This window comes from Dryas octopetala, chromosome 2 (assembly GCF_963921425.1).
Source record: "Dryas octopetala chromosome 2, drDryOcto1.1, whole genome shotgun sequence".
NCBI lineage: Eukaryota > Viridiplantae > Streptophyta > Magnoliopsida > Rosales > Rosaceae > Dryas > Dryas octopetala.
Window position 1 is genome coordinate 12,022,757 of NC_141367.1, and position 27,493 is coordinate 12,050,249.

General features: G+C 34.7%; 3 protein-coding genes across 4 annotated transcripts; 1 reads left to right on the top strand and 2 right to left on the bottom strand.

Moving 5' to 3' along the window:
* Positions 1 to 1,299: 1,299 nt before the first annotated feature.
* LOC147293126 (disease susceptibility protein LOV1-like) lies at positions 1,300 to 3,822 on the bottom strand. Its single transcript, XM_086230291.1, has 2 exons — positions 3,017 to 3,822; positions 1,300 to 2,983 (listed from the first exon to the last, which is right to left on the bottom strand). The coding sequence occupies exons 1-2, from the start codon at positions 3,596 to 3,598 to the stop codon at positions 1,664 to 1,666; spliced, it is 1,902 nt and encodes a 633-aa protein (XP_086086417.1). The 5' UTR covers positions 3,599 to 3,822; the 3' UTR covers positions 1,300 to 1,663.
* Positions 3,823 to 13,032: 9,210 nt separating this feature from the next.
* Positions 13,033 to 17,187, top strand: LOC147293127 (uncharacterized). The gene is made up of 2 exons (XM_086232730.1): positions 13,033 to 13,069; positions 14,753 to 17,187. Exons 1-2 carry the CDS (start codon positions 13,057 to 13,059, stop codon positions 17,005 to 17,007), a joined length of 2,268 nt encoding a protein of 755 aa, XP_086088856.1. The 5' UTR covers positions 13,033 to 13,056; the 3' UTR covers positions 17,008 to 17,187.
* A 4,448-nt stretch (positions 17,188 to 21,635) lies between these two features.
* On the bottom strand, positions 21,636 to 26,753 carry LOC147293128 (protein FAR1-RELATED SEQUENCE 7-like). Of its 2 annotated transcripts, XM_086233761.1 has the most exons (3): positions 26,440 to 26,753; positions 25,724 to 26,253; positions 21,636 to 22,591 (listed from the first exon to the last, which is right to left on the bottom strand). In XM_086233761.1, the coding sequence occupies exons 2-3, from the start codon at positions 26,246 to 26,248 to the stop codon at positions 22,406 to 22,408; spliced, it is 711 nt and encodes a 236-aa protein (XP_086089887.1). In that variant the 5' UTR covers positions 26,249 to 26,253; positions 26,440 to 26,753; the 3' UTR covers positions 21,636 to 22,405. The 2 variants fall into 2 exon arrangements, with proteins under 2 accessions (XP_086089887.1, XP_086089886.1); XM_086233760.1 differs by having other exon boundaries at positions 25,724 to 26,753.
* Positions 26,754 to 27,493: the final 740 nt, after the last annotated feature.

Here is a 27,493-nt window from a genome sequence, read left to right on the forward strand (position 1 = left end):
TCGTTTGTTTATAAAAATATGTAATAAAATATATAATAAAACATATGTACATTTATATTTTATTATAGTTGTAATGTTGTATATAATTTTAAAAGTTTATTATTTATGGTATTACACTATTACTAACATAATAGTATTATATAATAACTTAATAAACATATTAATAATTTATTGAAATAAACAAATGAAAGAGCTATTAAATATATTATGATTCACAAACTTGACAAATAAACTAGTCAGCTCAGTTGGTTGAGAGTTGAAGCTTGTTACATGAGGTCTCATGTTCAAATCACAACATAGCCAAAATCCTATATTTTTTTTTAAAGATATATATGTGTCTAAATAGGCTTTGGGCCCATTTTGGGCCGCCCGTTCGGGCCTAGCCCGGCCCGGCCCTCTAAGCCCGCAAGCCAAAGCCCAATGGGCGGGCCTTGGGCTTGTGTATTAAAGCCCAAGTCCGGCCAGGCCCGGCCCAAAAGCCTTATTGGACTTCTATAATTCAAGTCCGAGCCCGGCCCGAACCTGAAAAATTTGGGCCGGCCCATTGCCGACCCCTAGATTAAACTACTAGAGTGGAATTCAATAAGACCATACTTTTGTGGCATAATGCCAAATATTTCTGCTGTCACTTGGATCATGATGATGACGAAATTTTTGCTGCCAAACATTGCAAATCAACTAAAACCAATGCTTGTAAAATGTGTGCCCTAAAGTTGAACCGATTGAAGTGCAGGGTGACAAAAGCAAATCTGTACTATTTGATGCATGTAGACTTGCATCAACACCTAAGGGAAACGAGACTAAGTGGGAGATGGTCAATGCTGGGTTGAAATTCAAATAAGTTCAAGAAAGGTAGGTAGGTTATCAGTAAATATGAAATTTATGTCCCTTTCGGATAATAAAGTTGAAAAATTTAATTTGTTTCTGTTTCTGCTGAGAAGCTTATTTCATGTGGAAACACTAAATTATAGGGGAAATACATAAACTCAATACAGACCTTCATTGGTCTGGTTTATGACTCTCACTTTTAAAAATAAAGGTCATAATTAAGTGAGTAGAGTGTAGATTAAAGAGAACAATATGAACACAAACAGAACTTCATATTATTTCAATTTTAACAGGTTAGTGTGTTGATTTATGTACATCAACCGAACCAGACCTCTTTTTCACAGTATAATATTGGTCGAACACAGACATAGATAATAGTCACTATCTTATATAACTATGTATTTGACTACTATAGATAGCCCATAAAATTCGTATAAAAGTATCTGACTTCATGCGACACAAAGAAAAAAATTAGTAAATGATACACAGATTATCAGAAAATATCAAATAGCTCCCGTAACAACAAGCAGATCCATACAAATTCATTAAAGAGTTGCAAATGATACACACATTTTATTGGGAAAATGTAGAGCAGTCTAAATTGTAAGAAGAAGAACCACGCTACAACAACAACAACAACAAACATATAGCACCTCTCGAGATTCCTTGCAATGACAGATCCTGCAATCTAGCATAGAGCTAAAATACATGCAGAGAACAGCCAGCAAATTCTGGTTTATTAACATCAACAAACCCAAACAACTTAATTAAACAGCTAATTAGCAAATTCTGTTACAGAGGATTTACCTTCAGAATTCCAAAGTATTGGCAGTCTTCATATGGATGTTTGTTTCTGCCTTTTAGCTTCAGTAACTGCAACAAATTCCCTTGGCATATTTGTCAGAGTCAGTTCCTCTAAGGGACTTGAATTTAGAAGTGAAGCTGGAAGGCTTTTTAGCTTAACACAGCCTCTGACTTCCAATTTCTTGAGGCTCAGCATTGCTCCTTTCTCCACCACCCATTCCTCAAGATTTTCCAGCACCCATAGTCTCAGAACTTGAAGTGACTCAAAGCCACCTTCTTCGCAAACCATTTTGTTGCCAGTGTAAGAATGAGCCAAAAGCCTCAGGACAGTCAAGTGCGGAAGTTGCCCGAGCGTTGGCATGGGATCGTCCTCTAGCCTTGAGACTGACAAAGTTAGATCCCTGAGTGAAGGTGGGAATTCAAAAGAGGGCTTCTCCAGCTTTGGCAATTTTCCCATCAAATAGAGACGTGTGAGATTCTCGAGACCCATCAAAGACACCAGTTGGAGTGATGAAGGTACGCCCATTCCATTGTCATCAATGGATCTCAACTTTAAAGATTGGAGTTCGGTTAGTGCTGAGATCTGTTGGCCTAATTCTGGAGTGGAGGATGAGTGGCATGTCAGACCCAACTTTTCTAGACGAGACAAATCCCTCAATGCATATCTGACCAGCGGGCTCTTCTTGTCCACGAATAATCCCGATAATGTCTCAAGATATTTATATCGACCAATATTCCCATCCATATTAATTTGATTCAAGTATAGATGCCGCATATCTTCCCCCCAATTTTTGGAAGCTGGGAGAGATCTGATATAAGTATGCTTGACGTCCAAGGTCTGTAGATAGAGCAGGTTGGCAAGAGATGAAGGAAGAGTGTCCAAGAAGGTCCATCTCAAACCCAGATACCTCAACTTGTAAAGATTTCCCAGCTCCTCAGGCAAATGAGGTTTATAAACACGTTCAAGATCAAGCACCTTAAGTATCGCAAACCCTCTTTTACCTATAATCTTCCTCAAAAAACTTCCAATTTCGAGTGCTTGCAGATCCTTCTTCTGGAAGTTAAAGGACATATAAATGCGTAGATATTTGTCATAAAATTCATCAACTGGGTAGTCTTTCATGTCAGCACACTCAACAACCCTACGAACTGCAAACTGAGGACGTGTTGCTGGTGTACTGTGACCATCGGTTGATTTTTTATGGATATAAAAGAGACCAGTATTCTGAGCTTTGCGGGAAAAGATATCATACAAGTCTCCTCTCATACGGCATGTCTTGACACTTCCATCATCGGATCTTGTTACATCCACCATTCCTCTTTCTTCCAGAGCAGCAAGATATTTCACCACCTCACCGGCAGAAATTAATTCAGACCAATAAACCAATAGGTCAGGAATTAATAATCTTCCAGGACTCAAACCAATAGGCCAGTCTGCATTCCACAGATGAAATAATCTTCTAACGGGTACATCCATTTCTTTAGGAAACATGGCAAGATAAACAAGGCAGGCCCGCAAGTCGAATACATCATCACCCGCATCCTCATCATTATGCTTCCTGGAGCTGCTTGACTCAGGAATTTCGCCATCGATAGGAAGCTGCAACCTCGTGTTAAAAGCCATGATTCTGTTTTTCATTTGTTCCATCTCGTTTAAAACGTTCAGATCAGCCTTTGAAACTTGGAACGGGGTTATGCATCGGATGAAACAAGATCTCCTGTTGTGGTGTACTCTTTGCATTTTAAAAAAATCGATTATGGAGTCCATATCATAAGCAATCTGCAAAAATTCGTCAATGGACTTACTAACATTTTCACCGCTTTTCTCTTTTTCTTCCGCATCTCTTAAAAAACTTTCTAATCCTTCGAAGCGGTGTCTGACGTCGTCCGAAACCCCGTGATTTTTAACGTAGTACCTGAGTTTAAGCTTGACAGCCTGGAAAACAGCATGAGCATATGCAGCCATATATAGTCTGTGTGGGGCGCCGCCGCTAAGAATTTCAGTTGGCCCTTCTCAGCTTGATGTATACAGTAAATATACTGTAGAGTATATTGAGTAGCTAGAGGCGTTGAAGCTGATGAGTCTTAAATGTTTGTCAAATTAATGAGGAAAAGGAACATTTCATTTGTGTAAGCGAATTCCAAAACCAGTCAGAGTTCAAGCATGGAATTGAATGCTGTACGTGGGTGTGTGATGTTGCGTGGACAAAGAGGAAAACATATATCACAATTGCAGCTCTTGTGATACGTACATTACTTTGTCCCCTTTTACTTTTGAAATTTTATTCTTCTTTTGTTCTCAATTTTTTATTTCATAAAATAGATTGGGTAATAAAGACTGAGAAGTAGAGTTTGGATTTGTTTACAATTAGAGATAGTTTGGTGGTGTTTCTCTTTTGAACATATCCCAAATTCGATTTTTCCCTCCCTAATTACACATAATTGACAGTAATATAATTGTTACACCCAATGACATTATTTGTAATTGATTAAACTGAATAATAGTTGTAAAGAAAAAAAAACTTATGTAATATTAGTATAGAGTAATTAAATTAAGAAAAATTAGATTAAATACTAAGTCAAATTTTCTTTTTTCATCAAACAGTAGTGAAAAAAAAATTCTTTATTATTTTTTACTTTAATACCAAGTGAGGCACAATTTGTTTGGGGCAAGAAATCTTGTACGTACAGTTTGGAGAATTTAATTTGTTTTTCATTAGTTTAATTTGTTGGTCCACCACCCAAAATCTAACCTTAAATCAAATTCAAACCCTGAAAAAACAAAAAATGAAATAAGCTATGCATATAACTCAATCAAAAAAGTGTGATTGTCACGCTATAATTGAGTAAGTAAATAAATAAAAATGTTGTGTGACGAATCCATGAGTCAGGTTACGAAAGATTGGTGGAATTACATTTTGTCTAAATTTAAAAGTTGGCCGGCACTCAAACTTCTATGGCATAAAATTTTAGTAATTATAATGGTAAACCATAGTTGGATTAATTTAGTATTTAATCCCAAGTAGCATTTTCACCCAGTTATTTATTTATTTATTTTTATTATGGGGAGCAGGGAGTCGAACTTGATATCTCTTGTATTATTGGAAAGAGAAGTATTACTATCAGTTACCTTGTTTTTGCTTGCTAAAGTTTAATCATAATTGCACCATCATAGTTGTAACTCAGTGAAAATGCAAAAACGTACGATTCCTTAGTAATTAATTAAGTGAGAACGCATGTACTATTCTTTAGTTGATTTTTTTTTTCTCTGATGTTTAGAATTCATTTAGCCATTTGTTGTTGTTGGTATCACAGTTGGAAGAGCCGTAGAATTACCCACAATACATCCAAGTTCGATCCCTCCTCTCCCTAAATAAAAAAAAAAAAATTCATTTAGCCATTTAGGGCTTAGGAGCAAGCTTTAGCCTCTAGTGGTTAGGGAAACCATAATATATTACTTATAATTCTAACCCTTAAGTCTAATATACAAACTATCCCTAATAAATACAAACGTAACTCTAGTAAGAACTACAGTAGTCTACTTATTTAACTTTGAGAATTCAAAGTTAAATAACAACAAAAAAAAAATTTTGAGGATTCATGTCCTAAAAATAATAACAAAATTGGATTCTTGCCCAATAAAACAACAAAGCTAGATTCTTTCCAAAAAATTAACAAAGCTTATTCTTGTCCAAAACAATAACAAAGCTAGATTCTTGTCCAAAAAAATAACAAACCTAGATACTTGTCCAGAAAAAATAACAAACCTAGATTATTTTCAAACAAAGAATAACAAAGCTAGCTAGATTCTTGCCCAAAGAAATAACAAAGCTAGATTCATTAAAGAAAAATATATCTAAATTCCTGTCCTAAAACAGAAGAAAGCTAGATTCTTGTCCAGATGAAATAAAAAACCTAATTAAATTCTTGTCCAAAAAATTAACAAACCTAGATTCTTGTAAAAAAAATAACAAAACAAGATTCTTGTCCAAAAAATAACAAAGCTATATTCTTTTCCAAAGAAATAACAAAGCTAGATTCTTGTTATAAAAAAAAAATAAAAAAAAATAAAAAAAACAAGGCAAGATTCTTATCCAAAATGCTTCTTTATCAATAAGCCACAAAATTAATACAACCATGTTTAGTCATGAACCCAAGCTTATTTTCTATTATTTTTAAGCTAGAAAAAGTATTTTTAAGCCACAAGCAAATATCAAGTATGGAACCTTCCAAACATCCAAAAGAAAAATGTAAAAACTCAAGCACGCATAACACCCAAGCAACGTGTTCAAGAGCATGACGCATTATATATATATATATATATATACACACAAAAATGCTCTAAAGCTAACTAATTAGTAAGTTAATACAAAGCTAACCACCTTGTTGGGTCCACCGCACAATGTAATCTCAAAATCCGAACCGTCTATTTTTTAGGCCCTACTTCAAAGATCATCTCTGTAAAAAATCTCCAAAATCGGAAGTCATTTAGTCATTTGATTATAACAACAACTATTTATATGCTTTTATCGAAAACACTGATCATCTATTTATTTGATCTCAATTAGATGACTAAATGATTTCCGATTTAGTTGATTTCCGATTTAGTTGATTTTTTGCAATGATAATTTTTTAAGTATGACCTAAATAATTGATGGTTCGGATTATGAGATTAGTTATGTGGTAGTTCCAAAAGTATGGTTAGTTTCGTATTAACTTGCTAACCAGTTAGTTTTAGAGCACTCTTCTATATATACATATCTTTTTTATATTTTAACTTTTATTTTTCTTAAGACCATTTGAACACCCAATAAAAGTAAGATGTTTGAACTTAAGCACGGAGCATTCCGGCCTGTGAGGGCCGGAATTTTTTCAAATTTTGTTTTTAAATTTGTCCTAAATTTATAACATTAATCTAGATTTTCTGTAGAATTATTTTGGTGGAGAAATTGAATTTTTCTTCCTTGGTGTTAGTTTTTGAGTTAACCTAAGGGAGCCCTTTTACCAAAGTGAAACCCTCGGAAAGTAGTACTCATCACTACAAATCCAATGGTATGAAAACCTTGTATTTTTCAAAGATCGGAAAATTATTTTAAAAGTTATTTTAAATTTTTTGAAAAGTAGTTTGAGAAGTTGGAATTGTCAAGAAAAGCCTAGAAGTCAAATTAGTATTTTTTATTTTCTTTTTAACCTAGTCCGTAGTATTTTTTGAGAAATTTTTCCAAGTCCCGAGTTATTTTTAATAAATTTCTGAAGTTGAGAAGATAAAATTAAGAAAAAAATTAGTTTTCCACGTGGCACAATCATAGCTGTTGATTGCACTGACACAACAGATCTGATGGTTCAAAAGGTGTTGTAGAAGGGCACCACGTGTCTCCTCTCATGGCGATGGATGACGTCGTGCATGGCTCCCACGTAGGGGTGGGCATTGGGCGAGTTGGGGCTCAAACCGCCACCACTCGCACAGCCATAGGTTGGAGTGGGCCAGCCTCTATCGGCTTGACGGTCAAAGCGCAATCGGAGACAGGTTAAAGGCTTCTCTATCTCGCTAGAAAAAATGACAAGCTTGGCAGCCGCTGCCATTCTTTCTCTCACCTAGTCACCTAAATCTCTCTACTTCTTGCCTAAATCTCTCTCTCTCGCCGGGATCTCTCTCTCTCATCTGGCGGGTTGGCTAAGGTGTCGATGGTCGGTGGATGATGAAGCCTGAGCCCGATCCCGAGCCAGTGTCTATCAGGTTGGGTCAGCTTTGGATGATTTGGTCGCCGGGTTGGTCGAAGCGTCGGCTTGGACGGGTTGATGCCCACCTCTACTCCCATGTACCACATGCCATGTGTCAAGTCCCTATTCTCTCTCACATGCACTTCGCCACATGTGTCTAGCCATTTTGGTTGTCCTTATGAAGGTTTGCCCGAGTCAACCTAGTGACTATGAGGAGTTGACTGAGTTGACCTAGTCAGCCACCCCTATAAACAAGGACCCGTGCACACCATCATCTCTCTTCACTCATTTATGAATTCTCACTCTATCTCTTCAATTCTTGTTTCTCTCATAAGTTGAGTTCTTGAGATCGGATCGACGATTCGTTTTCGCCTATGTGAAAGTGGCGACGAGTTCTTCAATTCTACATGTGTGAAGACTAGAAAAATTCCAAAGTACATTTTTCAAGCTCCATTGGTAATCTTTACAACCTAGCTGAGGTTTTGTCAAAATTTGTTAGATTGATCATATGTTAACTAGAATCTTGTTATTTTCTAAATTAATTAATTAGTAACCAAGTAATACTGAGGTTCTACCCATGGGAGGTGTTCAACTAGGTAATCTTGCCAACTTGACTTATTTAAATTACAATTTATTTTAGTTGAGTTTATAGTCAAACTGTTGTCCAACTTTTGTTAAATAAAATCAGCTTAATAATATATTGAGGTCACTCCAATAAGTATCAAATAACATGAAGTCTTAGGTCAGTTCTTACATTTGAGTTCTGCCAGCTAAGAGTTTCTGTTTTTTAAGAGAGACCATTGTGACTCCTCTAGCCTTCTCAAATAGACTTGGTCATGGTTGTAGGTCCTTGGCTGGTCAACCTCCTTGACTTGAATTAAACATGGACATTTGTAGAATCCTGTTTAGGGTCTAGAGGCTAAGTCGTTATGAGACAAATCATGCTAGATTAATGATTCCGAGAAGTCTTGCAATTCAGCTAATGCTAAACATCTGAATCCAGACCTTATCTACGCAAGGTCGTAAAAGGGTGTTTAATTTTTCTTAACGTTGATTACTATGGGACTAAGAACTCCAATTGCCTAGCAGGAACCAAGTAGATGTGGGAAAGAGTAAGGACACTGGGATTAGGCAAGAGGCACACTTTGGTAAAAGATAGGGGAAAACATCACAACCTAGTTAGTGGTTTTTGCGCCTGTATTATTATAGTAAATATTGTTTTGCGAAAAACTGCATGGTTTTTATATGCAATATTTGTGTGGATCTTCTTGTGATATTTTGGTACAACCTGAGATTAAGGGGTCATGTGCGAATGACCTTGGGTTTCGAACCCCTTAAACCTCCTAAGGTCGTGATACGAACGAATTAGTCAATTGTTCTTATGGGGAGGCTAGTCTAGGTAGTATCTACCAAGGATGGATACTCTTGCTACCTTATCAAATTGTGCTTATCGGTCAAGGTAGTTAATTGGTCATTATTTGATAGGTCGTCAGTTATGTTTTTTAATTTTGACACACGTGTCGGATTTTGCAAAATTTGTGTGACTAATCAATGGTTTTACTTATTGATTATTGACATTATCATTATCATTGATATACTATTTTTGAGGTGCATTGTTTTCCCAACTGTTACACACTGGCCTTATATGTATTAAATGTTTGCATTATTATTTTCAAACTTAACCTGGAAATCCCTTGAGAGGAAGCTAAGAACGTATGTGATACCCTACTGTATTCTATGAGTGCAGATAATCTGGTGGTTACTATTAGAAAATTGATCATATAAACGCAGCGAGAAATAAAATTTTATACGATCATGCTTCTGATGGAGATATGATACAATCTATGATTTGCAAAAGAACAATACTTTGGTACTCAGAAATGAGTACCAAGCTTATTCTTACAACCAATCACATGAGCCCATAATGGGGCCCACCATGAGAGAGAAGGTGGTGGGCCCCATCATGGGCTCATGTAATTAGTTGTGAGGATAAACTTGTACTCATTTTTGAGTACCCAAGCACTGCCTTTTACAAAATAAGATGCATACCTTGTTCTCTTGATTGGAAGTCTACCAAGGTGCAAATTCAAAAGCTCTCCGCCAGTTGGTCCTTTTAGTCACACAAATATGTATGACCTCTAATTAGTCCATGCTAGGAGGAGATGGAGGGATTGAACTCTCTGGAGAATGAGAGTGCTAGCTCTCTTTCTCAAGAATGGCTTTTTGATAGAAAGAACGTAAAATGATTTCGCCGGAGTTTTACTTATTCAAATAACTTGACTATAAGTCCATATAAATATACTTGAGTGTAAAACTATTGTTCCACAAAGAAGGGGCCGACCACCTAGTCTTATGGACCAAGTTAGTTGGTCCATTTGACTAGGTAATTAACCATTTAATTATTTAATTAATAAATTAACAAGCCCAAAAACCCATCATTTTAATATTCTTTCTATTATCATTTAGGCCCAATTAATTAACCCATTAATTAATTCTATCCAAGCTCAAATCTAATATCATCTCACACTTATTGGTGTGTGACCTCTTAAGTTCTAATTGAATCCGGCAATAAATTGAGACACGTTCTCAAAATAACCTAATCTAGGTAAAATACCATTTTACCCTTAGGTCTCCATAAGTCAAGATTGACGCCTAGCAAAGTTTCATGACTACCCGGATTAACCGGAAAAGAGAAAAACATATTTCGTCTTTAATTGCAATACAATACAGTCTTTCCCTCATCCTATGTTCCTAAATTATGGTCGGGTATGGAATTCCATCAACCTTAGCATAATCCTTGAGACTCAACACTTATGTATAGATTCTATTCGACCAAGAAACCTAGTTTCCATAATCTAGTACTTTGGCCAAAGATTTCTGAATATAAACATATGTTGTCTCTTGAAACATCTCCCCTATTACCAGGAGTGATAGATCTTGTGTTAAACACACATATGTCCTCATACGTTAGTGACTATACCTAATCAGCATCTTTAACTAAATTCTAGGAATCTAGCCTTATGATATAGTCAAAACATAGTGTCCGAACGCACAAGACAACTGTGGCGTCTTAAGTCTAGAGACTAGTTGTATTATCAAGACTTAACGAATTCCTGCTGACGTGTGTGTAATACTCCATAGCAACTATTTGTTATATCGGTCACGTTTAGTGAACCATTTATTGGCACCCATGATCTTCTTCTAGTGTCTCTACATTGAGAATTTGAGATCCATTATCCTAAACGTTAAACAGAGATAGATTATGCTGGCTTCACTGGATTGATATTGTCCAGTTATCAATCCTGTAACCAGGAACAGTTTAGACTTCAAGTACTAAGAGATATAAGTCTCACTGTCTTAGCTTCTTTAAGACATTATTCTCTTTACATAAAATCACAAACCTCTTTTATGCATATACACATTTATAAGGATATAGTATGTATATGAAGGATGAAACATAAAAGAAAAATTTGCCCATTGATATTAGTTATATACACAATACGTTTATTAAAACGATTTACATAAGTGTATATTCCAACAGTTACCGATCTAGATCGAGATTGGTAGGGCTCGACACTTGCATCTTGTCAGCTCCAGTACTTGGCTATATGGTTCAGATCCTTTCTTTGAGCTGGTGGTGGTGTTTTTCCATTCTCTCTGTAGGTGGTCTTATTTAGTAGCTATCCATGTACCCAATTTGCTTTACTACTTTGTTAATAGCTACATCACTATGGGCATATAGGTTAATTATCTTTATTTTGTACTTGTGAACATCATCTTTTGTTCCACAGGGTTATACATTGTAAACTCTTAACCCTGATTGGTTGGTCATATTTATATATAAAATATTGATTTTTGGGTTAAATATTTTTCACTGTAAGTTTTACACTCTGATTTAACCTAAATTCTATATAAAAGTGGTTAGCTCATTTTAAAGGACTTGAGACTATAATGCTCAAAGGGTTGAGTATTATAATACTCAAAGGGTTGAGTATTATAATATTGGGATCCTTATTATGGGTGCCGTTGTGACGTGGTCAGTCTTCGAATGTTACCGTTCTCACCGAAATAAAGTGTTTGAACACCTAATACATTTTTATATTTTCTTAGTTTTTATAATTATTTATTTTCGTTGAAATTTTCTAAAATCTTAAAACACCAAATCAACATCGTAAAATTTTGAATACTTTGACAAAAAATATAAGTTAGTGAAAATTACACTAATTCAATAAAGTGCAATTTTATGAAATAAAATATAACTTATTAAGAGTTACAGTTTTAGTTAAATAACTTTTCGGATTTCTTTTAGAGCTTAGGGTTTGTGGTTTAATCTTTATTATTTAGGGCTAAATTAAAGCACTAAGTCATAAACCCTAAACTCTAAGGAATAATTAAACCATAAAACAATACTATAGCATTTAACAAAGTGTAAGTCTATAAAATTATAAAGTGTTGCTATGTGAGAGTACTGAGGTTACTTATGGCATCATGAATATATATATATTTTTTTTTCAGCCACTTCGTGTGTCGACCTAAGAACAGAACTTTTACATGATTTTATGATTGAAACAAGTGGTTTACGTGACTTTTTTCTAATTAATTAACTTAAATAACAAAGCCATATTCTTGTCCAAAAGATAATAATGCTATATTTTTGTCCGGAACTTAAAAACAACATAATGCCTCATAAATATCATTCAACTACTTGTCTATATTTTTTTAAAAAAAATTAAGATAAAGTAATGTAGTTTTGAAAATTTAATTGTGTTGTCGAGCATTCAAACCCTCATGATATGTGTTTGAACGCCTTTTAATGCTGTTCGAACATTGTCTTTAGTAAAGGGAATAGTTTTTCAAAATGACATAAACTTTGGGTACGTATTGTGCCATTTGAGGATGTGAATTTAGTTTTGTGCCATTAGAGGATATAAACTTTCATTTTGTGTTAATATGTACATTTTGTCAATTCAATTACATAGTTCGTCCAAAACAAACCTTGTATGTGGCACGTGGTTACTTTTAAGGAGTAAATTCGTCAATCAACATCAATAGTACGTGAAGCCCAACTACCAACGTGTTACACATGTAGTCTGTTTTGGATAGATTATGTAACTGAATTGACGAAATATATGTACCACGTTAATACAATGAAAGTTTATATCTTTTAATGAGGCAAAACAAATAATACATCTTGAAATGACACAAGGCCCAAAGTTTAAATGCTTTTAGTAAAATTTTCCCCTTAGTTTATTTTATTTTCACTCAATGACAAACTGTAGCTAATAGGATCTATCATTGTTTTAGAGTTTAAAGTTTATGGGTTTAAAGATCCAAGCAAGGCGCTCAAACAGTCTATGTTTTATAGCTTAAAAACAAATAGAAAAGAGGTTTCCTGATTTAAAAATAAATAAAAAACTTGTTTAGGATTATTTTTAGAAGAAGTTGTAATTTGGGGCTATAACTAAAAGCCCCAAGGACAAAGATAACAAAGATAGATTCTTGTCCAAAAAAAAAACTAAACTAAACTAAGACAAAGCATGAAATTTCTCATTTGCAAGACTACGTACTCAGAGCAGGAAAAAACAAAGTCTTGTCCAGGTTCTCTTTCTAGCTCTCTGTCAGTGTTTGCAAATTATAATTAAGCATCTTATGAGCAAGTCAATGTTGGAAATGCACCCTGGAAATCTCACGATCTGAGCAAGAATGCTGCTTACAAGTTTGAAAAAATATGCCACGTTAAAATTACTTACAAGTTTCTAAATGATCGTCTATGTTTTAATGGAACTCCTTGTTAGGACTTAGAAGTTGTAATGGTCGTCTATATTTCACAAGTTTCTAAGTATGCCACATTAAAATTGCTTACAATTTTGAAAAACTGTTTTAAGTCATTCCGTATGGCCTAAAAATTTAGCTTTTACATGATCTTATGAGTGCACTAAAATAATTTTTGTGGCCTTTTGCTAATTAATTAACTTAAATAACAAAGTTAGATTGTTGTCCAAACCAAAAACAAAGCTAGATTCTTAATTAGCTAGATAAATAACAAAGTTATATTCTTTTCCAAAAAATAATAATGCTAGATTCTTCTCTAGAAAAAAAGAAAAAAGAAAAAAGAAAAAAAAAAAGAATGCCTCATAAATCCATGAGAACCATAAAAATAGTAAACAACTTCTATGTGATTTTTTTTTTAAAAAGAACTTTAAATACAAAATTGCATAGTTTTGAAAATTTCCGTTGTCGAGCATTCAAATTGTCATGAAAGTGTTCAACACTCTTCGGACATTCCTTTTGTTTGTGGCTTGAAATTTTTTTTTTTTTTTGACGTCGTTCAAGCGTGTGATCGCCTTTTATAGGTGTTCAAACACTGCCTTTTTTTATTTTTTTGGTAACTCTTTCTGAGGGTAATTTTGTAAGAGTAATTATTTGAGTTGTATTCTAATAGGATTTATACTATTGTTGGAGTTTTATGTTGATGGGTTCAAACGTCAAAGACCCAAGAAAGGCGTTGAAACTCTCTATATATGGCTTAAAAATAAATATAAAATTGTTTAGATTTATTTCTAGAAAGAGTTGTAATTTGGTCCTATAACTAAAGAACCAAGGACAAAGCTATATTCTTTAAGACAAAAAATAACAAAGATAGATTCTTGGAAAAAAAAAAAAAAAAACTGAAAACAAAGGTAGAATTCTCATTGACAAGTTTACTAGTCTGTGTGGTTCAGAGCAGGAGAAAAAAAAAAAAAAAAGGAAGTCTTGTCCCTCCTGACCATTTCTTTCGCAGGTTCCCTCTCAAGTTCTCTCAGTGAATGGATACAAGTATGCGGCTTACAGGTATGCTAGAAAGAGGGTTCGTGCATTGGCTTAAAAATAAATAAAAAATTTGTTTAGCTAGGTTTATTAATTTCTAGAAGAAGTGGTAATTTGGGGTCTATAACTTGAGAAAAAAGCAAAGCTAGATTATTTTCTGGAAAAAGCAACAAAGATAAATTCTTGTCCAAAAAGAACCAAGCTAGAATTCTCTCTGGCAAGTTCACTTTGAGTTCAGAGCAGAAAAATAAAAATAAAAATAGAAGTCTAGTCCCTGACCATTTCTTTCGAAGGTCCTCTCCTTACCTCTCTGTCAGTGCGTGTTTGCATACAAGTATTTGCTGAGCCAGTCACTGTTGGGGTCAAGGAATGCAACCTGGAAATCTCACAATCTGAGTCAAGAATGCTGCTTACAAGTATGCTTCCCTTATCTTTAATCTTAGTGTTTTGAAAAGAATTGTCAGATTAAATTTGATTAGTCCAGTCCATTCATGTATATGATCGGTCGAGATTTTCATGTTACTCCTTGTTATGATTCGTAGCTTCTAATACATGTTTTGAATAAATTCATTAAATTTTATTCTTTTTCCAGCTTTGAGCAGTTGGGTTTTTCTGGAAAAGAGGAGGCTGATTGAGGTGTTTCCGGAACCTGTTCAGAAACTATGGAATGCTTGGGAGTTGCGTGTGATGGTTTTGATCAGCCTCACCTTGCAGATTTCACTGATTCACTTTGGAAGCCGCAGAAAGTATAATGTCAAAGCAAAAATCAGAGTCTTCCTCTGGTTTGCCTACTTAATGGCAGATTGGGTAGCAACTGTTGCTCTTGGTGTCCTCTCACAGAACCAAGGCAACAGGTCCAACAAGAACAACAATGATTCTCCTCCAATGGACGACGAGCTCTCTGCTTTCTGGGCTCCATTTCTTCTGTTGCATCTTGGCGGGCCAGACACAATCACAGCATATGCTTTGGAAGATAATGAGTTGTGGTTGAGGCACTTGCTTGGACTGTTTGTTCAAGCAGGTGTTGCACTCTACATATTTCTTATGGTCTGGAAGGGCAGCTGGCTTTCGATTCTTACTATTCCCATGTTTCTTTCTGGGCTTATTAAGTATGGAGAGAGGACGTTGGCCCTGCGGTCAGCAAATCGCGAAAAGTTTCGTAATTCAATGCTCACTCGTCCTGATCCAGGCCCCAACTATGCAAAATTCATGGACGAATTGGCTTTGAAGCAAGCTGAGGGGTACGAAGTGTGGGTTGACGAGGGTGATGAGGCTGATGTGCCAGAAGTTCCTTCCTCTATTGTTAATAGAAAGATGATCAGCCCTGCTGATGTAAACATAGTGCTGAAAGCAAATGAATTATTTCAGATTTTCAAGCGCCTATTTGTGGATCTCATCCTCAGCTTCCAAGATCGAGATAGTAGCCAACTCTTTTTCCAGAGTCTTGAATTTCTTGATCGAGATAGTAGCCTTGATGTTAAAAAAGCACATGAAACTGCCTTCAACATAGTTGAGGTTGAACTTGGATATGCCTTTGATGTATTCTACACCAAGGCTCCAATAGTTTATACTCGTTGGGGTTGCGCTTTTCGCACAATCACTTTCTGCTCCACCTGTCTTGTGTTTGTGTTCTTCTTGATAAATGAGAGGCACAAGCACTCAGACATTGATTTGATTATTACTTACATATTGCTGGTTGGAGCCATTCTCTTGGAGATCTATGCGTTGCTTTTGGTAATTTCTTCTGATTGGACAACAATGTGGTTGAGTAGGCATGGTAAATCACCCTTTTCACAAGTAATCCGTCGTCTTCAACAGTCTAACAGGCAGAGGTGGTCAAATTCAATGGCTCAGTTCAATTTTCTTGGCTTTTGTCTCAAAATTAAGCCTGAAATTCATCATGGAAATCAAAAATTCTTTTGTATGCAGAAAGTGTTAGAAATGCAGTGGTATAAATTCCTAAAGCAAATCTCTGCTTACCTGAAAGAGTGGCTCTTTACTCACATACTGGGAAAGTTTGATGAAAAATTAAAGATGTCCTTGTACCTAAATCGTGAGCCGCTCTTTACTCATATACTGGGAAAGTTTGATGAAAAATTGAAGATGTACTTGTACCTAACTCATGAGCCGATCTCCAATGAGCTGGAAAAGTTGATCTTTGACCACTTGTTAGGGAAATCACACAAGACCGGAAATCTTACAAATATATGCAACGCTAGAGGTAATCTTGTTCTCGAACATCACAACTCTAATTTCACGGACTGGACTACAGGAGTGGAATTCGACCAAAGCATTCTTCTCTGGCATATTGCCACAGATCTTTGTGATGATGAATCTGATGATCCAGAAAATATGGATCGTAAAGTGAGCAAGCATATAGCAAATTATATGATGTATCTTCTGGTCATGTGTCCTTTCATGTTGCCCATCGGAATTGGACTCATCAGATTTCAAGACACGTGTGCTGAGGCCGTGGAATTTTTCGAAGAAAGAAATCTCATGAGTTCCGAAAAATCTAAAGTTCGTGAAATGTTGCTTCGTGTATGCACTGAAGTTAAACCTGCCAAAGTGAAGGGAGACAGAAGCAAATCTGTATTATTTGATGCATGTATTCTTGCATCATCACTTAACAAGCAAAATGAGAAGAAGTGGGAGATACTGAGTCAAGTGTGGATTGAAATTCTAGCATATGCTGCAAGTCACTGTCGAGGGAATTTCCATGCTCAACAGCTCCGAAGAGGCGGAGAGTTTCTTACTCATGTCTGGCTCTTGATGGCTCATCTTGGCATCACAGAACAACTTCAAATTTCACAAGGGCATGCAAGAGTCAAGTTGATGGCGTGGTAGCTAATAGCAATGGTATTGTTTTACTTTTAATTGTGCCCAAATTATTATTGTATTTTTAGTCAAATTGTGTTGAAATCATTAGACACTTAGGGTCTCGTTTGGATTAATGGATATTAGATTTGAAATTCTGTTGTTTGAATAAAACAAAAAAAATTAAATGTGAGGATTTCAGTTTAAGAATTTTTTTTTTTGTTTGACAATTTAGGAATTTAAACATATTAAAAAAATATGAAATATGATTTTTATTTTCATATATTTTTCAATATAGCATAAATATTTAAAAAATAGACAATTAAACACAAACTTATTTGGTTGAATGCTTTATTTGTATATATAAGGTTGGGAATTCAAACCCCAGCTAGTACACTTTTAAATGCACACATTTATATTTTTATTGCTTTATTTGTACACACATCTAGAGAGAGGAAGATATTTATTAGAATTGCAGTTGTGACTATAAATCAATAAAAAAAGTTTGACTATCAGGCAGTCAAAATTGAGTTAGTAAATTAAAAAAAAAAAACAAAAAAACAAAAAAGTTGTGTAACCAATCGTTGAGCCAGGCTATTGAATGACCAGCGGAATGACGCTTTGTCTAAATTTAAAAACTGGTACTCAAAATTAAATGGCATGAAATTTTAGTAATTAATAATAACAAACCCACTTAAAAAGTTAGAATAATGAATAGGTTTACTTTATACAAATAAAGTCCATGTTATATTTTGTTATGTGTTTTTGGCGCTGAGTCTTTGGTGAGTTTTTTTTTTTTTTTTTTTTTCTATAGTGTGTTTTTGCAATTTAAATAGCTACTGTCGCACAGTAACAATGTTTGTCACTGTCTGACAGTAGTAATTTTCGAGCGCATAGTGGCAGTTTGCCAAGCACTTGATGGACCGGCTTATCACCGTGTTTTTGCAAGTGGGCCGGCCAATCAGGGTAATTTTCATTTTGGAATTTAAAAAAAAAACCATAGAAAATATAGTTGGATTAAAGTGGCAATTTGCCAAACACTCGGTGGATCGGCTTATCACCGTGTTTTTGCAAGTGGGCCGGCCAATCAGGGTAATTTTCATTTTGAAATTAAAAAAAAAACCATAGAAAATATAGTTGGATTAATTTAGTATTTAATATCAACTAGCACTTAGATAAATGTCACCCAAGTTTTATTTTTTATTATTTTTATCTTGCAGAGGGGGAGTCGAACTGGAGACCTGTTTCATCATTGGGAAAATAAATAACACCAAACCAGAAGTTAGTTGGTTAGTTAATTTGTTTTTTTATGTTAAACTTTATTCTAAATATGTCATACTAAATTTAGGGTTTTCTTTAAGTCCAAAAACAAAAGGTGCATGATAGAATGGCCCACCTGTAAAAATACAGTGATAGGTTGGTCCACTTTGATGAGCAAAGGGCTCTGGATTGTTTACTAAGCGCTCGACGCTTTTTTTCTTTCATGTTTTGGAAAATAGTCATTGTTCGATAATAACTATCATTTGCACTATGCAACAGTGACTATCTAAAACTGCATAAATGATACTTATAGATATACCTTCTATCTTTTTCTTAGAAAAATATGCCAAAAACTAATAAAACCAGCATAAAACACACAAAATTCAAGTTTATGGTGTCACATCTACCTAGCTATGTTATAACAATAACAATAAATTTGGTTAACCTACTTATGACAGACTGGAAAACAGCTATTGTCATACTAAGTTTAGGAGATTATCGTATGAATTTCCAAAGTTTGTAAAAATAGAAAGTGGGCAAAGTGATACACGAGAATTAGTTTTATAGGGTAATGTGATACAAAATAAACCTTAGACAGTGAAGTTAAACTAAAAGTTACTTTTAGGGAGTGAAATAGTAAATAAGCCTAAAAATAATACATATGTAATTGAATTTTCTTTTTCTGATTTTTAGATTCCATTTAGCCATTTAAGGCTTAGGAACAAGCTTTAGTCTTTAAGGGTTAGGAAAACCATAACTAGTAAATTCTAAACCTTAGGTCTAATATACAAATATATAGCCCTAATAAATACAAATGTAACTAATTAGTGACCAATAAATAATAATAATAAATTACTCAAAAATCCAGTTTTTGAAATATTTTTAACAGGAAATCCAGCCAAATAAAAAATTAAGTTTCAGCTTAATCTATCTGTTTACGTGCGCACAGGCTGGAGAAAATATACTACCGAGCGCTCGGTGCATATAGATGCATCCTGCATAAGCATCTGCATGTAATTTTTGCTTGCAAATGCATCTTTTTTACTTCTAGATGTATCTTTTTTGCTTGCGAATGCATCTTTTTTTACTTGCAAATACATCTTTTTTGCTTACATATGCAGAGTTTTGTTTGCAGATGTGCTTTGCATCTGCAACTGTCTAGCGCTCAGCAGCTACTTTACCGAGCGGTCGGTGGACAATTTGAGTTGTAACTTAATTTTTGGGCCGACTAAAGCTTGGGTTAAATTTCTTTCTCATTTTGGGTTTCTAATTAAAGCACCCTAAAAATAACAAAATTATATTCTTGTCCAAGAAAATAATAAAGCTAGATTCTTGTGCAAAACAATAACAAAGCTAGATTCTTGTCCAAACAAATAAAACAACTGGATTCTTCTGGAAAAAAAAAAATTAATGACAAATCTATATATTTTAAACCACAAAAGTATTTTTAAGCCACAATTAATTCAAGCAAAAGTCAAGCATGGATCCTTCAAAACATTCCACAAAAAATTGTCATAAACTGAAGCACCAATTGTTTGAACACCCAAGCAAGGTGTTAAAAGGCATGATGCGTGTTATATAATTTTTACTTTTATTATTCTTAAATTTAAATTTCTTTTATGATTTTTTTTTTTCAAACTTAAGCATAAAGCATTTGAACATCCAAGTAGAATGTTCGAACTTCAGCATGGAGTGTTCAAAGTTCAAACACCCAATTAAGTAAAGTGTTCGAGCACCTAATACATTCTTTTTTATTTTCTTAGTTTTTATAATTATTTATTTCCTTCCAAATTTTTTAAAATCTTAAATCTTAAAACACCAATACAACAACATAAAATCTTGAACATATTGAAGTAAAATATAAGTTGGTGAAAAGTATACCACTTTGATAAAGTGCAACTTATGAAATAGAATGTGACTAATTGAGAGTTACCATTTTAGTTAAATAAATTTTTGGATTCTTTTTAGAGTTTAGGGTTTATGGCTTAATTTTACAATTTAGGGCTAAAGCCCTAAAGACATAAATACTAAGTCTTAGCCTTGAACATTAAAGGTCCAAGCCATAAAACAATATTACACCATTTAACAAAGTATAACTCGATAAAATATAAAATTTAACTCTGCGAGTCAAAAAAAAAAAAAAAAGGTTTTAAGCTATTCCGTATCGCTTAAAAATATAACTTTTTCATGATTTATAAGTTCAATACAATATTTTTTGTGGCCTTTTGCTAATTAATTAACTTAAATTAACTTAAACGGTTAAACCCAATTATTTAAGGGGGGGAGGGGGTGGGGGTATGTTCCTAATTTGTGGTAGGGTTTGCTTTGACATTCGGACCGGAGTGACGAAGCACATGATAACCATTCTAGAGGTCTCAAATTCAATTCCTTTTCCGTATATGAGAAAAAAAAAAAAACTCTAACTTTTACACACCTCTCCTTTTTTGAGATAGGAACTCATGACCTACTCTAATAAAGAGAAACTAAGGGTCTATGCATTTGGATTTAGAGATTTCATTGAGAGGATTTGATCCAAATCCTCATGTTTGGATTCAATTTAAGGAATGAATTTGGATTTGGATGGTGGATTTTAGAAGCCCAAATCCATGGATTTTAAATACCTTTTCCAACTAGTTTTTTGAAATCCCATCACCCCATTTTTTCTCTCTATCTTTCATCATCTCCGGCCACCATCGCCGGAAACCACTTCCGACGACCACCTCCAACCACTTTTCCGGCAACCCCCTCCCGCCACTTTTCCGGCCATCCCCTCTAGCGACTTTTCCGACCAATATATATTTATCATATATTGCTAAATATATGAAAATTAAAATCATATTTCTTAATTTTTATTATTAATTATATGTTTAAATTCTTAAAATGTCAAAAAATATTCTTAAATTGAAATCTTCAGTTAAATCCTCACCTTTAAATTTTGTATCCAAACAATATAATTTCAAATCTATGGATTTCAAATGCATAAATTTGAAATCCAAAACCAAATTCAAGAATCCAATAGGTTCTAAGTGTCATTTACTATACTAAATAGTCATTAACTTGTACACACTTGTTTGGTCTTTAGACTAAGTCTCAAATTTGTTGAGATTAATTTTTTTGGCACAATTATAATCTGACGAAATTTATAGGAAGCAGTATAATCTGTTGAGATTAAATTATTTGTGAAAATAAGCAGTGGCTTGGATTACGGTGGCACCCTTATTGGAATGATCTTGGTTCATAGATGGTTCTCGCCCATCGTCCAAGAATCAATGACATTTTCCAAGAACTGTAAGTGCAAACCCTTGATAAACACTTACAACCTTCAGCTTTGAATGACATTTTTCAAGAACTGGAAGATTTGCCTCCAGCTCACTCAAGCATGAAATATTCTGGCCGAGCCTAAACTCGAATTGATGAAGACCATAACAAGCATCCTTTATGTTGTTGCAACACCTAATAACTAGTGTCCAGTAGAATTATTGTATCAAAGAGTAATAAAAGGAGAAATGCCTAGTTTCAGTTGCATAGGTCTTTTTTTAATTTGATCTAGAGATGAATTAAACATGTAAAACACAAATTACAAACAACCAGATAACATCTCAGCTTGAAAAAGCAAAGACCAAAAAAAAAAAAAAAAAAGCAAAGATAAGGAAGATTAAACAAGTTCTATTTGAAGCCCTAATGTAGTTCGCAACAGTACAAGGAACTTGTCCTTAGTCTTTTCCTTATCAACCACAGCAGCAGTTTCATAAGTACGCGCACTGGCTTTGACAAACCTTCCGACGTCCACCACAGCAGGAAGTGTACAGAATTCGCTCTAACTTTGTGGAACTAGATTCATACATCCTTACTTCAAAGTTCTATGACGCATTGCATTAAGAATTTACTCAGGCTCGCTAAGTGCAAAGATCTGGTCTTTGACAACTGGCATAAGGACGTTCCTACCATCTGGCATAAGGATGTCCCTACCATCGTAAAATAAGAGCACCTGGCTTTGCCCATCACAAGGACTTGATTCTATGTCCAAACTTCACATGCCAACAGATGTGGTCACCAACTACGTACCTTTTTCATCCTTAGAATTCAAATCACAAAACTCAAATTGCAGCTGTGAATTTAATGCTCCAGGTTAGAATTCAGATAGATGACACCAATCCCCTACATGGCTTTAAAGCTCACCAAGTTCAATTTCTTTCATGCTGTTGACAATGTCTTCAACTCTTACAGAGATATATTCCGCATGTTCTTCAAGATCTTTAAGAATCATGCATAACTGTTGTTGGAATGCTGCAGATCGTTGTCTTTCACGCTGGAGCTCATCATATAAATCCTGGATTTTTTTATCCTTCTCTACCTGCAAATATGTTGTACACTTCAAAATTAGAGGCTACTAACAGAGGAAAAAAAAATAGAAACAGAAAAATACTAATGTATAGGGGGATGATCCCTTGCGTGTAGTCGCACATCTGCAACTTCATGGGGGATCACCCCAGATGCAGCGGGGTATTTGTAGGGGATGGTTTAGGAAATCATCCCCCACAGTCATGCATTGTTCTCCAATCAGCCTATACAACTTTGCACAGGAGAACAGATGCGTGTATATATTATATACATCAAATTGAAGGCTTCCTCATTAGAGAATTATCCTATATATAAACCTCTTACTTATACAGTTATACTACATACTTTTGCATTGAGATATATCCTTAAAAACATTCCCCATGTAATTTGTTAAAAGCTGACCATGAATTCAACAGGAGACAAAAAATATATATATATATGCTAAGGATTAAAGGGCATAGAGCCCATAAATGTGGTTAGAAGTTTTTATACGGATTTAGGAATTTTTCTAAAGAGATTGTACTTTTATCCATGGATTGCCTTTGATGCTACTCATAATTTTCTTGATCTAAATTTCCTCTCTGTAGCTCCTCTTGTATCATGCATTAGCTCCTGCAATGATACCGGAATGGAGTGGTTCGACTGCCTTCAAGGAAAAAATCCAAATCCCCTCAAGTGCTGCCATATGTTTCAGTATACTGGCCTCTGTCCTATGCTTTTACCAAGGGGGTGTTTTGGAAAACAACTAATTCAGGCCATCTGGGCATAATATATTCTAATTGGTAATCGTCGGTAAACATGTAGATACATACCAGTATTCAGCTCTGTATTCTTACATGAAATTATTCTTTGCAATATTTAAATTACTTAACCCACACCAAATAGTTGTTTGGATCTGCCCTCCTCCATCCAAAGCAAAGAATATCAACTTTTTTTTTTTTTTCTTTTTATGTAGTATTTATGAAGAGCTTGTGGAAATCTGTGAGTTGGCTACAGTGTGGTGTTTACAGTATATGCTATATACTAGAAAATACAGCACAATATATCAGGTTACCATGTCTTACAATATAAATGGTACAACACATCAGAAGAGACACAAATGACAACTGTATAAACTAAAAGTTAGAGAAAGCATCCATAACTTCTTGAGAAATGATGAGCTTAGTGACAAAAATTGTCAATTAATTAAACTCCAAATCCAGCATGTTTAACAGAATCTTTCAGATTAATGCCTACATAAAATTTGCAACAAATTTTTGAGCTAATTTCCTAATAACTTACAAAATTGTGAAGCCAAAATCTGTTGAGAATCATGTGTTTCTTCCAAACATCTGAAAGGTAACAGCAGAAACAAATAGAGCCAAACCTTGACAGGTTGGGATTTTGGGGTTCGGAGTGAGTTGGAATTTGGGGAATTTGTCCTTATATTCCCAGTTAGAGAGTGTTGTGCTGGTTCGATCTAGACCAGACAGCAGGTGGAAGCTAGAATCTTCAGGGGAGTTTTCTTGCAAATCATATTCGAGCCATTTGATGGACAACCCTTCTCTTTCTCCGTTCACTCCCTCTTCAGTAATATGGAAGGCTAAAGTACCTCCTAAGGCATGCATGTTATCTTGGATAATTGCTCATGGGAAGATTAATACCTGTGATATGGTTCAGCGGAGAAGACCATTTTCTTGTCTTTCACCTTATTGGTGTGTGATCTGTAAGGAAGGTGCTGAAAGTGTTCACCGTCCAATAGCGTTAGATCTTTGGCTAAGGCTATTTAGGCAGACTAAGCTCGGTTGGGTCATTCCAGCTGATTGTGTCGCTTTACTGTGTGAAAGACGCTAGTTTTTTAAGAGAGGCAGGGTGCTGGGGAGTTGTGCAGTGATGGCTGTTTTCTGGGTAATTGGGATGGAGAGGAATATAATTTTTTGAGGGAGCGAGAGGGGAGGCTTCTGACCATCTATTGGAGAGGATTCGTTTTTGGGCATCATTATGGGCTTCAGCTTCCTCAGCTTTATAACTGTTTTTCTGCATTACTGTTAGATTGCAATGCAGATGTTTATTATTTTCTTCTGCTTTGTGTAATTGATGTACTTGATATGTAGCTGGTATAGTTAGTTGCTATATGTTTTAGCTTTTTTAAGCTTACTGGATATCTTATTGTACCACTCTGTTCATATTAATAAAAGTTTGTTTCCTATTAAAAAAAAAAAAAAAACCCCACAATTTGGTTAGGATTTTTGGAGAATACTTTTGATAAGCGAAGATAGGAATGCTAGAGATCAACGTAGAGATGATGAGTGTGCTGAAGCAGTAATAATTATATCAGTAGTGGAGTTTTTGTCACATGAATTATTTTAGAGGTGAAATGCATGCTGGATATGTTGTTCATGAAATTCTTCCATATTCATGGCGACAGTTGTTTTATGTTTTATATTTCTGTCAAAATTTTGGTATGCATGTTTTCCCTGTTCATATTGTTGTCAATTATGGTTAAAGAGCATGAACTCAACCTAACCTACTCCTGCCTAAAATACCGGACAGCTTTAAAGAAAATGAGATGCAATCTTTCACAATCTGTTTGTTAACTGATGTCATATATATGCCTACAAATTTTGTTTCGCATTTAAGTCCAGCTTTATATGTTTTCACTTGATTATGTAATACAGTCATACTGGACTATTGCATATTTCCTTTTTATGGTAGATTACTGGATTATTGCTTAATGCAATAAAATTGATCCAACTTGTAACACACTTAAAATACACTTTTGTACCACCATGTCAACATGCCGGTCACTTGACACAGTATTGTGCAATTTTCTTCCTATAGGAAAATATGTGTGTTTGTGCGTGTGTGTGTGTTTCTTTTTTTTTTTTTCTCACAGATTTTGGCACAATGACTCATGGAACTGAAACAACGCGAAGGGTTATAGTTTAAAACTTCTTCCTAAAGAGTAATTTTCCCCAAACCTTGAGTAACATTAACTAAAAAAATCATAATGATAATGACCAAAAAAACCATAGCAGCTCAACTCGAAATATGAGTTTCGACCACTTAACAAATCCATAATTCAAAATTAAGATACTAAATTCCATTAACATGTTTAACTAATTTGCTACACTATCTGTTCAGTTATATGATATCTCAGACATACCTCAGTGAGTATATTGACTATCGGCAGCTCCCCAGGAGACTTGCAGTGAGTCATTAGCTTGTGGTTGTGCTCTCTTATAAATTTGGTAACTACCCATTTCCCTTCCTCCCTTGCTGCCAACCTAATCATTGCTTTGCACCCTTCTCTTGTGATTGGGCGTGGAGGAAGAACCCTGTCTTCCCTAAGTGTATGCTTCGCGGCACGAAAACCTTCCCTTGAACAAACAAAGTCCCGGCCTATTATAGCTGTGTTCTTTAGTGAGTGTCGGATTCGATTTGTTCGTATGGTGAAGCCTGTGCGCTTTGCATATTCATAATAGAAATCTCTTGCATCATCCAATGACTGAAAACTCATCCCAGTGTATGGTTCTAGTGAAATCAGACCATCATTTATACTGTTGTTTAAACTGAAATGTTGCAGTGGGGTATCTCCCACACTGTCATGTTCATGAAAGCTTTCAAAAGTTTCATCATCTGAACCCCCATCACTGTCTAGAAATTCATGCCCACCAGCACCACCCACCATTATATCTACATATATTGAGGCAAAACCATAAGAACAAAATGAAAAACAAAAAAATCCCATGTTTAATTACTTCGGCAATGCTCAAAAGCTTGATTCAAGAAAGCTCAAAAGTATAAACTGGCACCAATCTGATCACTTTCACAAGAAACCCAGAAAATTAAAAACTAACAGTAACAGAAACAGAAACTTACCTCTGAAGGTTGAAGCTGAATTTGATCAAGGCCTTTGACAGCTTTTCTTTCTTTCTTTCTCTGTTTTGTGTGAGTGCTCCCAGATTATTGATCAGAGAGAAAGCGCGAATCTCAATGCATGATCATGATGAAGAGGCTTTCTTGATCTAACGGTCAGTGCACCGGCGTGGTTCCAACTTCCAACGAGAATGCAACATGTCAAGTTGTCAACATGGTGAGTATGGTATTAGACTATTAGACTATTAGTGGTCTCCATAGTGGGCCATGTCCAAAGTTGGCTGATTTGGGTTCTTCACAATGGAGCTCCGAAATGGACGGCCTATTTCTCTACCGCAAATGAAAAATGCATGGCTCCATCTCGGGATGGAGAACCCCCTCAATCTCATTCTTAAAATTGCGTTATAATTTAAGTAGATTGACAAGTGATAACATAATATTATTATATCATATAATATTATAATTATAAACAATAATTTTTTATTCATCTATATTTCACAAATCTATTTCTTTTTGTTTTTTTTAGTCTGAGTAAATAAATAAAATTAATTCATAATTAAATGAAGTCAAGCATTTCCCATGACAAATTATAAAGGAAAAATTAAAATTTAGTCATTTTAAAAAACATTTTTATTTGAAAAAAAACCTTATGGCTTTTTTTTCCTAAATAAAACCTTTTAACTATTGTCTTGTCAAAGAAATATGTTATTATTTTTTTATTTTTTGAGGATATAGGGTACAGGTTCACCTGATATCTCAATTAAAACCTAATATAAAACCGACAAATCAGGGTTTGAGAAAGAAATAAAAATACACTGCCGACCACTCGAAAGTGACTGTCGAGCGCTCAACGGCTGCTATGTATGAAAAAAAAAAAAAACTAATAAACTAATATTATGTAGCATGGAATGGTTATAATATTATTGAACTTTAGTTAAAATTTTAAAAATCATAAAACTTTAGTTAATAAATTATAAAATTAAAAAACCTGTATAAAACCTGCTCTCATGAGGTAAGATTAGAAATTTTAGCGCCTAAACCCTATACTAGTTATTCA